The sequence below is a fragment of the Mya arenaria genome, chromosome 14 (assembly GCF_026914265.1).
Source record: "Mya arenaria isolate MELC-2E11 chromosome 14, ASM2691426v1".
Lineage (NCBI taxonomy): Eukaryota > Metazoa > Mollusca > Bivalvia > Myida > Myidae > Mya > Mya arenaria.
The window spans coordinates 49,356,243-49,368,868 of record NC_069135.1 but is presented as its reverse complement, the minus strand read 5'-3'; the positions used below and the strand labels follow the sequence as shown (position 1 = coordinate 49,368,868).

At 35.4% G+C, this 12,626-nt stretch overlaps 1 protein-coding gene across 2 annotated transcripts in view; it reads right to left on the bottom strand.

The window, feature by feature from the left end:
• Positions 1–388: 388 nt before the first annotated feature.
• LOC128217358 (plexin-A1-like) overlaps positions 389–12,626 on the bottom strand; it is a 29,954-nt gene continuing 17,716 nt past the window's right edge. For both annotated transcript variants that reach the window (XM_052924467.1, XM_052924468.1), the window contains exons 22-37: positions 11,740–11,827; positions 9,570–9,734; positions 9,101–9,249; positions 8,437–8,552; positions 8,146–8,205; positions 7,935–8,009; positions 7,449–7,662; positions 6,837–7,002; positions 6,026–6,199; positions 5,712–5,800; positions 3,946–4,020; positions 3,418–3,578; positions 2,993–3,140; positions 1,750–1,893; positions 1,518–1,592; positions 389–1,187 (exon numbers count right to left, since the gene is read on the bottom strand). In XM_052924467.1, the coding sequence (XP_052780427.1) occupies positions 1,080–1,187; positions 1,518–1,592; positions 1,750–1,893; positions 2,993–3,140; positions 3,418–3,578; positions 3,946–4,020; positions 5,712–5,800; positions 6,026–6,199; positions 6,837–7,002; positions 7,449–7,662; positions 7,935–8,009; positions 8,146–8,205; positions 8,437–8,552; positions 9,101–9,249; positions 9,570–9,734; positions 11,740–11,827 (2,007 nt within the window). In that variant the 3' untranslated portion in view covers positions 389–1,079. The remainder of the gene's footprint in view (positions 1,188–1,517; positions 1,593–1,749; positions 1,894–2,992; positions 3,141–3,417; positions 3,579–3,945; positions 4,021–5,711; positions 5,801–6,025; positions 6,200–6,836; positions 7,003–7,448; positions 7,663–7,934; positions 8,010–8,145; positions 8,206–8,436; positions 8,553–9,100; positions 9,250–9,569; positions 9,735–11,739; positions 11,828–12,626) is intronic.

The window sequence follows — 12,626 nt, the reverse complement described above, 5'->3', positions numbered from 1 at the left end:
ATGGATTCAAATAAATAACTGGTTTATGACAAATTACTTAAATACTTAGTTGCCACAAGAACTTTACCGGACGCATATGCCAACATCGACAACGACGCCAGGGTGAGTAGAAAAGCTATAATTATACATTTTCAAGCTAAACATATTTAGCTGTTTTCAAACATACATAAATCTGTCAAATATCAATTGATGTGGTGACGAGAAATGCATCTCGGATTATATACGCATTATTTTTGTTCAGGGAGCCTTCCTCTGGCTCAAAATTGGTTTAAGGCACATTTCTACACACATTGAATTTTTGGACATATTTTGTTAATCTTGAGGCTTCTTTAATTAGTTGATGATAATTAAAAACAAATGTATATGAAGACATATACAATAATGGTTGGTTATGGTTTTTATTGTTGTTTTTTTCACATTTTTACTGCATACATATAACATCTTTAAGAGGATAATAAAGATGCATATACATCATAGATAACAAGCTTCAAAGTTAAGGTTATTTGAGAATGTTATAACAATAAATATATACACAATAATACCATGAAAACTACAAATACAAATCCAGGATGAAACAAAAGGTTAAACAATACAATGAAAACAACAGGGACAAGTCCAGTAGTAAATAGTTCAAGTAAACGTATAGAGGCACAAGGTAGAGGTCCAAAAGACACTAAAGGTACAAGCGCCGCTAACAGACCACACATGCACCAAAACAGATTTATCAATACACAATCAAGCCATTATTTAGGTTATCAGAATAAATGTTGTGAAATGGTCTGTCTCACATATCGGTTAGTTTTGTAATCATTGTCAGACCATTTTGAAGTTTATCACCATAATTATGTTTATACAAACAGTCGAATCTCTTCCGAGTAGTTCACGACACTAAAAATGTTATTTTATTTATGCGTCGACTGTTATAGCATTTTATAAATCTTTAAGATATGTAGAACAAGAGTAACTCTACTTGATAAAATAATGCAGATATTACATATTATATTTATTCAGTTATTTACAAATGTAACATATAATCTCCAATGCTACAGAAGTAGTGTAGACATTAGCTTGTTCACTATCTACTGCTGTAACTGGTCCATGGCCATGTAGATACACTGCAGCTTGCAGGACAAGGTGGAAAAAGTGCCCGGATGATCAGCTTCTTCGTTGTCCATTTCGGCGCTGATCTGCAATCGTACAACATTTAAATTCAACATACATCTTTCATGATATGTTATTCTTAGCACAAATCCTGTTTAAAGGCACAACGCTAGGGTGAAAAAGACACTGAACTAGGGACACTTAATGCACATATAACCTAGACAGACCACATATGCATTATACATGCCTTCTGTAGCATCATAACATAAATATCATATTCAATTGCTTACATTTGATCAACGCTTTCTTATAAAAAATTTACGTGCCAAATTTAATCATATTTCTGTCATGTAAAATGTACGCTCAAAACTTTTTAAAATGACATAATGTTGTTGTATTGTGATGTATCAATCAACCTTTTCTCGGTATCTCTTGGCAAATTTGAACATCTCAATAAGAGCAGTGGATTGGTAAATCTTTCCGGAATATTTCTGGAAAAGAAGGAAGGAAAGATTTGTATGTAAATTTCTGTTAACGGAACTACAATCCCAATGTATGAACAAGCATTTTTGTGACCGAGATTCACATGGAGAGCACAAATTAAAAAAGGAAAATATCAGAACTTATTGCTTAATTTCTAACATTGACCTGAGATATTTTCTGCGTGAGATACGAGTTCAGCTCTTGGTCGCCGACCGCTGGACGAGACTTCATCTCTGCAAAGTACTCCTGCACGATCTTTCGGTAGCGCGGAATGTCCCTGGCAAACAGCAGCTTGTTTGACGGTGATCCCTAAAGAATTTAACGAAACAAAATGTCATATTCTGGAATAAAATATGATCCAATATGTTACAAAATGGTGTATTAATGCATATGAAACTACCTTAAAAAACGAACATCAGCAATAAAAGATACCCGTGAAAGTAAAATATAAATAAACTCATATTGTACTAGTTTAAGAGATAAAGAAAAAATACGTGATCAATTATGGAGGTAAAAGTGATGAGTTTCGTCAAAACTTAAGTTATATAACGAGAAGTGAGTGTTGACTACAATTTCTAAACTTTGTATTGTTCAAGGTATGGAGGTCATTTTGTGTGACGATATAATTTATCTCTATCCATTCAGTTCAATTTAATTCAGTAGCCTTTATTACCGCCAATAATTATTGATAAATTAAACATGAATACAAATAATATTATGTAAAAATAGAGAAACAATCAAACACAAATATATGGATTAGCATTACACATCATCCAAATGATTTACAGAGTACATTGTTTTAAATGTACAGTACACGCAATGTGCTTGATGTTTTTATGTACACACAAGACTTAAAAACATAAAGTGGTCTAATGCATGTATATATTAATATCAGTTGTATGTTGGAATCGACAACATTTCGTCAAAACTATGTGCAGTGATTTATAGCCAAACAAGGTTGATCAGATATTAGTTTAGACGTTATATGTTTTGCAACGATTGTCAAGAAAGATATAATTTATACTAATTCACTTACGAGGTCTTGTGTTTTGTGGGAAACCGGACTTCCCAGAGAAAACAAACTTGTCCGGCTTGGTGACCACTAACCAACTCACTTTTGATTATATATTGTGTGATTGTCATCACAAAAATGGAACCGGAGTGTAAACTTCTGTCCATGATACGATTACAAGGAGCAGAAAGTAAGGTGAGGTTAAACCTTTCTGTGTATATTAACAACAGCGCTTCTGTAATATATAATTCCATTTCTGCTAGTTTTTTCGATCGCACACACAATCGAAAAATATTTAAACTTAATTATAGGACATAACAGAACGTTAGTGACCATAGTTTGTTGTTTGACAGTAAAAAATGCTATTTAAAATGGAAATGCTCAAACAATTCTTACGGGACCCAGCCTTGACTCGGCAGTAGAGCAACTGTCCATGAGGGTCTGTGCGATCACAGAGAGGCAGGAGTCGACAATGACTGGCTTGTGAATGTCGAACACAAAGTCTGGGTTCTTGATGATGTTCACCCAGAAACGCAACATCAGGCTGCAATTCAATAGGTTATTGACTGGCCTTTCAATAACACCTGTTACATTTACATGCAAAACTCAAACTGAGTTCTGAAAAGCATCAGACAACTTAAAATATACTTGACACGTATACCGCTGACAAACAGAAAATATATTTTCAGATGGTTCGAGGTAACAATGGTTTAGCGAATGAATATAAACTTCCATAACATCATCTGAGTATTATTATTATGTGTTAAACTATAAACACTTAGTATAAATCTTTTGAGGATCTGAATCCTCATATATACAACCTGTTACATTTCCAGGTGTGAATCACATCTGGATCTGTGATGTTGCACCTGTTGGCCGCGCTGTCCAACAAATCAAACAGGAACTTGATGATAATCGGCGGATCATTCGGGACATGAAGGATTTTGGAAAAGAAGTCATCTATGTATACTTGGAGTGTACCCTAAACAAAACATTCAGATTTGGGTCAGTTTACGAAAACCTGAATACTTGACTATCGATACCAATTAGTATTGTAAGAGAATTAGAACATTAAACAATATTCAACAATGACATTCTAATGGATCTGCTCCTTAACGTGCAGAAACCGTCATCTTAAGATACTAAACATCTTGGCATAATGAGTAGAAACGATTCCAGTTATATCCCTATCAATTATTTATCGTTATGGATCGAAAGAAAACATCTTTACTCAATGATTGCTGACAGTAACATTATCATTTTTGGGTATGAAATGTGATGTGAATAAACATATAACTGCAAATCGTTAAACAATGGACACATCCTAAAGGAACAAATAACAGACATACCTTGGTGTTGAGGAGTCTTGGGAGAAAGAAATCGCTGGCCAGCCCCACCTCCTCGTCTTCGTTGTGATGCTTCATCTGATGGTGAAATGAAGTTACATAATATGTAAATACCAAAAGGTACTAGGCTAATGTATACATCGTAATAACACTCTGATATAGCCTTCAGCATACATATCTCAATGTTATCGTCCCCTAAATTTATTCAATGGTATATGAAAATGTATGTGGTGTGAAACAAACATTTCAATGCGTGCCGTTTTACAATAAAAACAATTTATATAATTTAAGGTTTTAAAGTTACAAACTTATTTCAGATGTAAATTATTTAGAGGTTAATATACGGCGCCGGTGTGCCGTCTGTCCATAATGGCACACCTGATCCGTAATGGCTCGAGGGCAGACCTGGTGTGCCATTATGGACAGACGGCACACCGACGCCGTTTTTTAACCTTTTTATTGCATATGTTTATTTTCATTTCAATTTTTAAGAGAAACAAAACATCTCCTTTACTCTACAATAGGTATTCATTGATTGTTTAATTGGACAATTATCAAATATCGCACCGATTGACCTATAACGTAGTTATTGTATTCGTGACGTCATCAGAGCCAATGTTTTCTGGGTCAAAATAGTTTGGTGTGGAAGGATAAATAGTAGATAAATTTAAGATATTTCATAAGGTAAGGTCATTTAAAACATAGATATGCTATATACCTATAGTATGTTTAAGCAACATCAAAATCACACCACCACGTGTTTGTGTTTTAATGAATACTACTTCAACTTGTTTTGTTTAGCAGTTTTAAAACAACAAAAATGGATGACTTAAATATGTCGATGACATATTCTTGACAACTGTCAATGCAGAACTTGGATTTATATAAATGTAAGGTACAATCATGTGATGCAAAACGCCACTGCTTGGTTTATGTATCATTTGGTCGTGAATTACACTACATATCGTATACTTAAAATGGCAGTGCAAATGATGGTACAAAATATGTATCAGGTATGAGTATACTATAAGGTAAGATTTCGTTTACATCGATATATTATTTGTTATTTAATTATTCGCGAAATAGGGACTTGCCATGTAAGCGACCTTTCTCCGACCATATATGCGTTGCTAAAAACGTCGAACTCTGCCGTTACCTGTTCAGGTACGCATTTTACCGGAAGTAGTCTCATAATGGATTTTTGGCACACCTCGAGGTGTGCCGATTATGGATAATTGGCACACCAGCAATTACGGTGAAGGAACCCGGTCCGTAATGACCTATTTTTTATATATAGTAACATATGCAATAAGATACATTAAGATCGCATTATAAAATAATACGTTAAGCGTTGGTAAATAGGTCTGGAAAATTATAAAACATGTTTGTCCAAAAGCAGCCTACCTTAAATAAAATAGCTAAAAAAATAAAAAATCGAAACGATTTAGCGTTTGAAATACCAGTGGCGTCTGTTGTACGTGTACTGAAGTTCAATTATTCGAGATTTTCTAAAACTTACTAGATGTGTATTACATTAATGTAAACTGTATTGATGGAACGTTCTTTGGAGATACGAGAGGCACCTTACTCTGCCACGATGTATCTTTAAGACGGCGAAACTTAATCAAATAATAGAGGGATATACCATGCAAAAGGAAGTTGCAAAAGAGCCAAGCCAAAATTTTGATTGTCATTCCACCATTTACAGTAGGAGAGTTTACGATACTCACAACATGCACAGAGAAAATACGTTTGCATGCAGCTCATACCAGATGCCAAAAGTTTGAACCGCTAACTGTGCGAATTATTGACTTTGACTTTCTTATGCTCCCACCAATTAACGACTCTGTGGATGCCGCTGTCGTCAAAATAAAAACAACTGCTTTAAAGAACGTAAAACGCATAAAAATGACATGATGGCAAAGAGTAACTTATTAACGAAAAACCTTACCAAAACCCCATTTGCTACTAATCCAGATTCTAGGGGAGCAGATATTGACTTTATGATAACAACGTGTTTTTGACAAATACATACTTAAGTAAGACCCGTTTTAACAAATAAAACACTGAAATTATTGTTTACCTGTCTTTATTTTTACAGACGTGGTCAAATGTTCTCTGTTTAGTTTCAAGTTCATTCTTGCCCCATCCGGGACGTTATAATGTTGGAGAGTGTTGATTTTCTTCCAAAGGCCGTCTTTCTCACTGGACTCATCCTCATCAAGAAGTGTTCTTCTGGTACCGTCACTCTCTTCAACTGTTGATAATGGTTATGATTATGTAATGTAAATACTTACTATTTTTAATCAATATAAGAAAATAATAAGGACATTGTCATTTGGATCTTAAAGCATTAAACAAGCAATTTGTGTATTCTACCCTTACATTTTAAGGCATTCCCCTACAGTTATTCCTGGTGTGTGTAAGATACATATTGTTTATTAGTCAAAAACTCTAAAGATAATGTTTTTATTGGTCCTAGGCTGACTGGACTAATCAGAATGAATGAGGTACTAATACAGTTGTAGAATAACCTAATTTATACAAATATTTATCAATTAATAGTGCGTAATTATATAAGTATAAACTTCATCATTTATAACATCATGATGGCAAACAGTTAACTATTTACGGAAAAGAAAGACAATTGATTGGCAGATTTAGGAGGTACTTATACATCTGTGGAATCTATTAAAATGTATATATCATATTGTCACATTTTATGCCACAAAGTCTGATATCCATGGTAGTCGATAAACATGTGTCTATATTCAAGAAAACATGACTTTATGTAATAGTGTAATATGTACCAACGAAGCATATTGAACCAGTAATCATGAATTAAGCACAACAAATAAGTAATACATTCCCTAATGTTTGACTTATTAGGTGACCTAATACTGTTGCATGGACCGAAGGCCGTTGCGAGTATCCGGCGTTTTTGTAAAGAACCTCCAACATCTTGCCCTTGGCCTGGGTGATTGTGTCACAGTCGAGAACCACCACATTGATTGTCTTCTGTTGAGTTTCTATTAAGTGGAAATGATCAACTTCTAGCGCCTGAAACGATAATAAAACACATAGATCGCCGGTACTACTGTATTTTACCTAAACTATGTGATTGGTTTTCCAAGCCTATGGTATGCACCGTATAGTCACATAACACAAGAGTACAATTTGTTAGGTCTACAGTTCAACATTGTGGTGTTGTTCCGTGTTTCTTGTTTGTGATTTTTGTTCTTGTGTTATATGACTTTGGCATTTATCCTGTGCCATTAAACGGGATTTATGTTAAATTTTGGCTACTGAGCTTGTTTCTGTACCTTTTCATATAAATACTTATACAGGATATTTTATAAAATCCTATAATATATAGCTTAACATATTCCTAATCTAATGATAAAAGTGTACAATGAAGAATATTATGTTTCTCGAAATATAAACTATATTTAATAGAACAGAATAAACGCACGAGGGTACAATATGCTTGTTACAAGTAGCAATACCAGTGACTTTGGTTGGTCAGTTTCAGTAAAGAGTTTGTCCTCAGATAGTGTGTATTTCGCACAGGATGTAATATAGTCCACTGGTCCTTTCTCAGCCTGTATCTTGATAGCTTTGTAGAGAATGAACAACACTGACCCGGTTTGCTCCTTCAGGTAATGGTAGAGACAGATTGACAGCCAGTGGGCCAACAACTTTTCAGCGACGGAATCGGACCTGGGGAAGACATACTTTTCTAATGCAGACAGGTAAGGTATTTGCTTTGAAAATAACCTTTATGAACATTAACTTTTAAAAATTCTCTGACGTTGAAGTTGAATCTATATCGAGCATATCACCAATTCATTATATACATAAAATAATATATGTTGATATTTTCAACATGGAATGACGTTACCTCAATTTCAAATTGCATTGCATTACAAAGTCATTCGATGTTTAATAAAAGAAACGCATTTTCACTTAATACTAATCATAATCATTCTCACCGTAACAATAGAAGTTTGGGTGTGTTTGCTGCAACATTTTTGTCAATGAGCTCATCAAGTAGGTCCGTCAATATGCTGTAAAGGTAAACAACTGTTAGTGACACTCGCCATCATTGATTTGTAAACAATCAGCTAATGATAAGCGCTTCTAAAGTAATACGAAACGCTAAAACAATACCACATTAAATTCACCGTTTTAAGAATGACGAACCTCGTGAGGAATTCAACATTGTCTTGGTTAATGACCATCAAATATGTTGCAACGTCAGACCTGAAAATAAAATAAACGGTTGAATAATGTGTTTACATTAAGTTTTAAAATAACAATAATAAAATGGAAACTTCAGTGGCAAGCCAAATACTCAAAACAAAACAACGCTCGTTTAGAGACATAAGGCTTGTTTTAATTCCATGCTAGCCACGGACATACTAAAATCATTCATTATACAGTATTAGAGAAATAAATGCCAGACTAAGGGAAATCGAATCAATGACGGCGGACCTGTCATGGATGGTGAAGTTATTCTGCTTCTCCAATGCCCGAATAAAAGTGAGAAGGAATTGGCGGCTCTTCAGCAAACTCTTGAACTGCTCCATCTCCTTCTCGATGCTGCTTGTCTGAAAGGAATATCGCATTTTATATCACAAATCACGTTGAATTAATGGAATACCGTTATACTTTGTAATAATAATTATATGTCTGATATATTATTAGTATAATAACTTTTGGCGTGAAGTCATCAAAGAATAGCGTTGAAAATGTGCACGTTGTAAATCGACATTTCATGAATAGGCGCTTTAAATCAGTAAATAAGTATTTTTGATATACATGGAAATATCCGATACGTTGTCATTCAATACGATTTTTTTTAAACTCGTATACTAAAATTAATGACAATACAGTTTTACACAGCAGCAATTGAATAAAAACCATACAGCTTACTTAAGATGTTAGTAATATCCAGTTACGTTCTAACGGTTAAAAGTAAGTCTTGAGTAAAATGTTAATACTGATCAATGGGATAAGTTAAAAAAATAACGCTCTGCTATAAACGATAAAAAATGTTAAAAAACAATTATGTCCTGATTCATGAACCTGATCTACGAATTGCAAGTTAAATAAATGTCGAATTACTTATTCTACTCTGTACGTCTGTCATGCTTACAATAATAGAAGGAGGTGACATCAAACCAAGGGATCCTTCCGCAGACAACAGAGTTTTACAAGCAAAGTCATCAAAATCTCGGAACAGGACGTTTCCACCTTCAAGCTCACTTGTAAGGTCGACCATGGCTGTTTGTAGAGCAGCAAACTCTGCAAAATGACGCAACAACACATCCTTAAATACATGTTGTTTAAATTAATCATTTAATCCCGAAGACAAACATGCAATCAAATGTAAATAAATATTTTGCGCCTTGGAGCAGCAGGCAAAGACAAAGTGGAAAGCATTTGATGTTGAAATGAGTTCTAAACCTCAATTCTGTCCTAACATTTATTGATGAAAGCAAAAACATTTGAATTTAAGTAAAAAACTCCAAAATTTCATATCGCCGTTATTTCTTATATTTATGTTAATTAGCAATTACATGATCAGTTCTCATAATATATTTCAAAACTAACTAAAGACTTACCTTCCCGGCACTGGTTTCTATAGCGAGCCTCAATTTTATCCAGGTTATACGCATAGCCTTTCCGTGCCTTCTGTATTCGAACTTGCAACACTGTCTTCATTTTTATAAAGCCAATAACAATCAACAACACACAGAGAAAAAGCACTACTCCAGCTGCACCACCAACTGCAAAATAATGAATAAAAAATGGAAGGAATATATAACACTTAACTAATAGTCTTAAACAGTCTTCAAACTAGCTGGTGATAAAAAATGACACATCCACTAATCTACAGACGTAAGACCAGTATTATGTTAAACATAAATTTTACAACAAAATACAATAGTTAATATAGGCCACGCAGGATCAAACCAAGCGGACATTCAACGAGGCACATAACGTTACCACGGTCAATCCCAGCGGACATTCAACGTGACACATAACGTCATCAGGGTCAATTCTAGCGGACATTCAACAAGACAATAACGTCACCAGCATCAAACCCAGCGGACATTCAATGAAACACATAACGTCACAAGGATCAATCCCAGCGGACATTCAACGAGACACATAACGTCATCAGGGTCAATTCTAGCGGACATTCAACAAGACAATAATGTCACCAGCATCAAACCCAGCGGACATTCAATGAAACACATAACGCCACAAGGATCAAACCTAGCAGACATTCAACGAGACACATAACCTCACCCGGGTGAACGCAGCGGACATTTAATAAAACACATAAGGCCGCAAGGATCAATCCCAGCGGACATTCAACGAGACACATAACGTCACCAGGATCAAACCCAGCGGACATTCAACGAGACACATAACGTCACCAGGATCAAACACAGCGGACATTCAATGAAACACATAACGCCACAAGGATCAAACCCAGCAGACATTCAACGAGACACATAACCTCACCGGGGTGAACGCAGCGGACATTCAATAAGACACATAACGCCACAAGGATCAATCCCAGCGGACATTCAATAAAACACATAACGCCACAAGGATCAATCCCAGCGGACATTCAGCAAGACACACAACGTCACCAGGGTAAATTCTAGCAGATATTCAACGAGACACATAACGTCACCAGGGTAAATTCAAGCAGATATTCAACGAGACACATAACGTCACCAGGGTAAATTCTAGCAGATATTCAACGAGACACATAACGTCACCAGGGTAAATTCTAGCAGATATTCAACGAGACACATAACGTCAAAAGGATCAAACCCAGCAGAAATTCAACGAGACACATAACGTCAAAAGGATCAAACCCAGCAGACATTCAACGAGACACATAACGTCAAAAGGATCAAACCCAGCAGACATTCAACGAGACACATAACGTCACCAGGGTAAATTCTAGCAGATATTCAATGAGGCACATAACGTCAAAAATGATCAAACCCAGCAGACATTCAATGAGGCACATAACGTCAAAAGGATCAAACCCAGCAGTCATTGAACGAGACACATAACGTCAAAAGGATCAATCCCAGCGAACATTGAACGAGACACATAACGTCACCAGGGTCAATCCCAGCGGACATTGAACGAAACACATAACGTCACCGGGGTCAATCCCAGCGGACATTGAACGAGACACATAACATCACCAGGGTAAATTCTAGCAGATATTCAACGAGACACATAACGTCAAAAGGATCAATCCCAGCGGACATTGAACGAGACACATAACGTCACCAGGGTAAATTCTAGCAGATATTCAACGAGACACATAACGTCAAAAGGATCAATCCCAGCGGACATTGAACGAAACACATAACGTCACCAGGGTAAATTCTAGCAGATATTCATCGAGACACATAACGTCAAAAGGATCAATCCCAGCGGACATTGAACGAGACACATAACGTCACCAGGGTAAATTCTAGCAGATATTCAACGAGACACATAACGACACCAGGGTAAATTCTAGCAGATACTCAACGAGACACATAACGTCAAAAGGATCAAACCCAGCAGACATTCAACGAGACACATAACGCCACCCGGATCAAACTCAGCAGACATTCAACGAGGCACATAACATCACCAGGATCAAACCCAGTAGATATTCAACGAGACACATAACATTATGAAATATCAATAAAAGTCGGGGTACCCGCCCTGGAGCAAGACCAAACACACCTACTAGTTGTGTGTGCTTACCTATCAGTTTAATATCCCAGGGTTCGGTAGGTTCCATTTGCTTGTAATCCATCTGGCCGACCTCTCGTTTTAGAAATCCAATGCTAACCTGCGAACAATTAAGTTTTACACCATTGGATTTGTATGTTTTGTTTAATCAATGGCATAACAGATGTTTTAAGCTAGGTTTTGTTAAAACACTGAGTAATAGTGTTTTCTCGTCTAGACAATACATTATGAATGTAATAAACCGCATTTCCGTTTAGACAATGCATAATGAATGTAATAAACTACGTTTTGGTTAAGAAAATACGTAAAAATTGTAATAAACTGCCTTTGGTTTACACAATAGGTTATAAATATAATGAACTGCATTTTGGTTTATAAAACACGTCATGAATGTAATAAACTACATTTTGGTTTATAAAACACGTTAAAACTGCTTTTTGAATAAACAACACGTCATTTATGTAACAAATTGCATTTTGGTTTAGACAATATGAAATGAATGTAATAAAAATGCATTTTGATTTAGACAATTAGAAACTAATGTGATAAACGACTTCTTTAGTCTACGCGTCATTAATGAAATATACTACGTTTTAATTGAAACTTAGTGTCATGGATGTACTTAAGTATTTTGCTTCAATCAGCTCGCAATGCAATAAAAACTTCTTTATCTTTAAACAATGCTTACTAAGAGTAATAAGGTTTCTTAAATTATGCGTAATGGATGCAACAAACGGTATTTCGTGTAAACGAAACAACGCTACCCATACCTTGATAGGAAACAACGTTTGTCTTTCAATATTACACTTAAATGGGAGGGGTATTGATAAAACAAACTAATGATGAAAAGGTCTGTTCTAAAAACAAATTAACAAATAAATGTTTAAAAAACCTTTTCA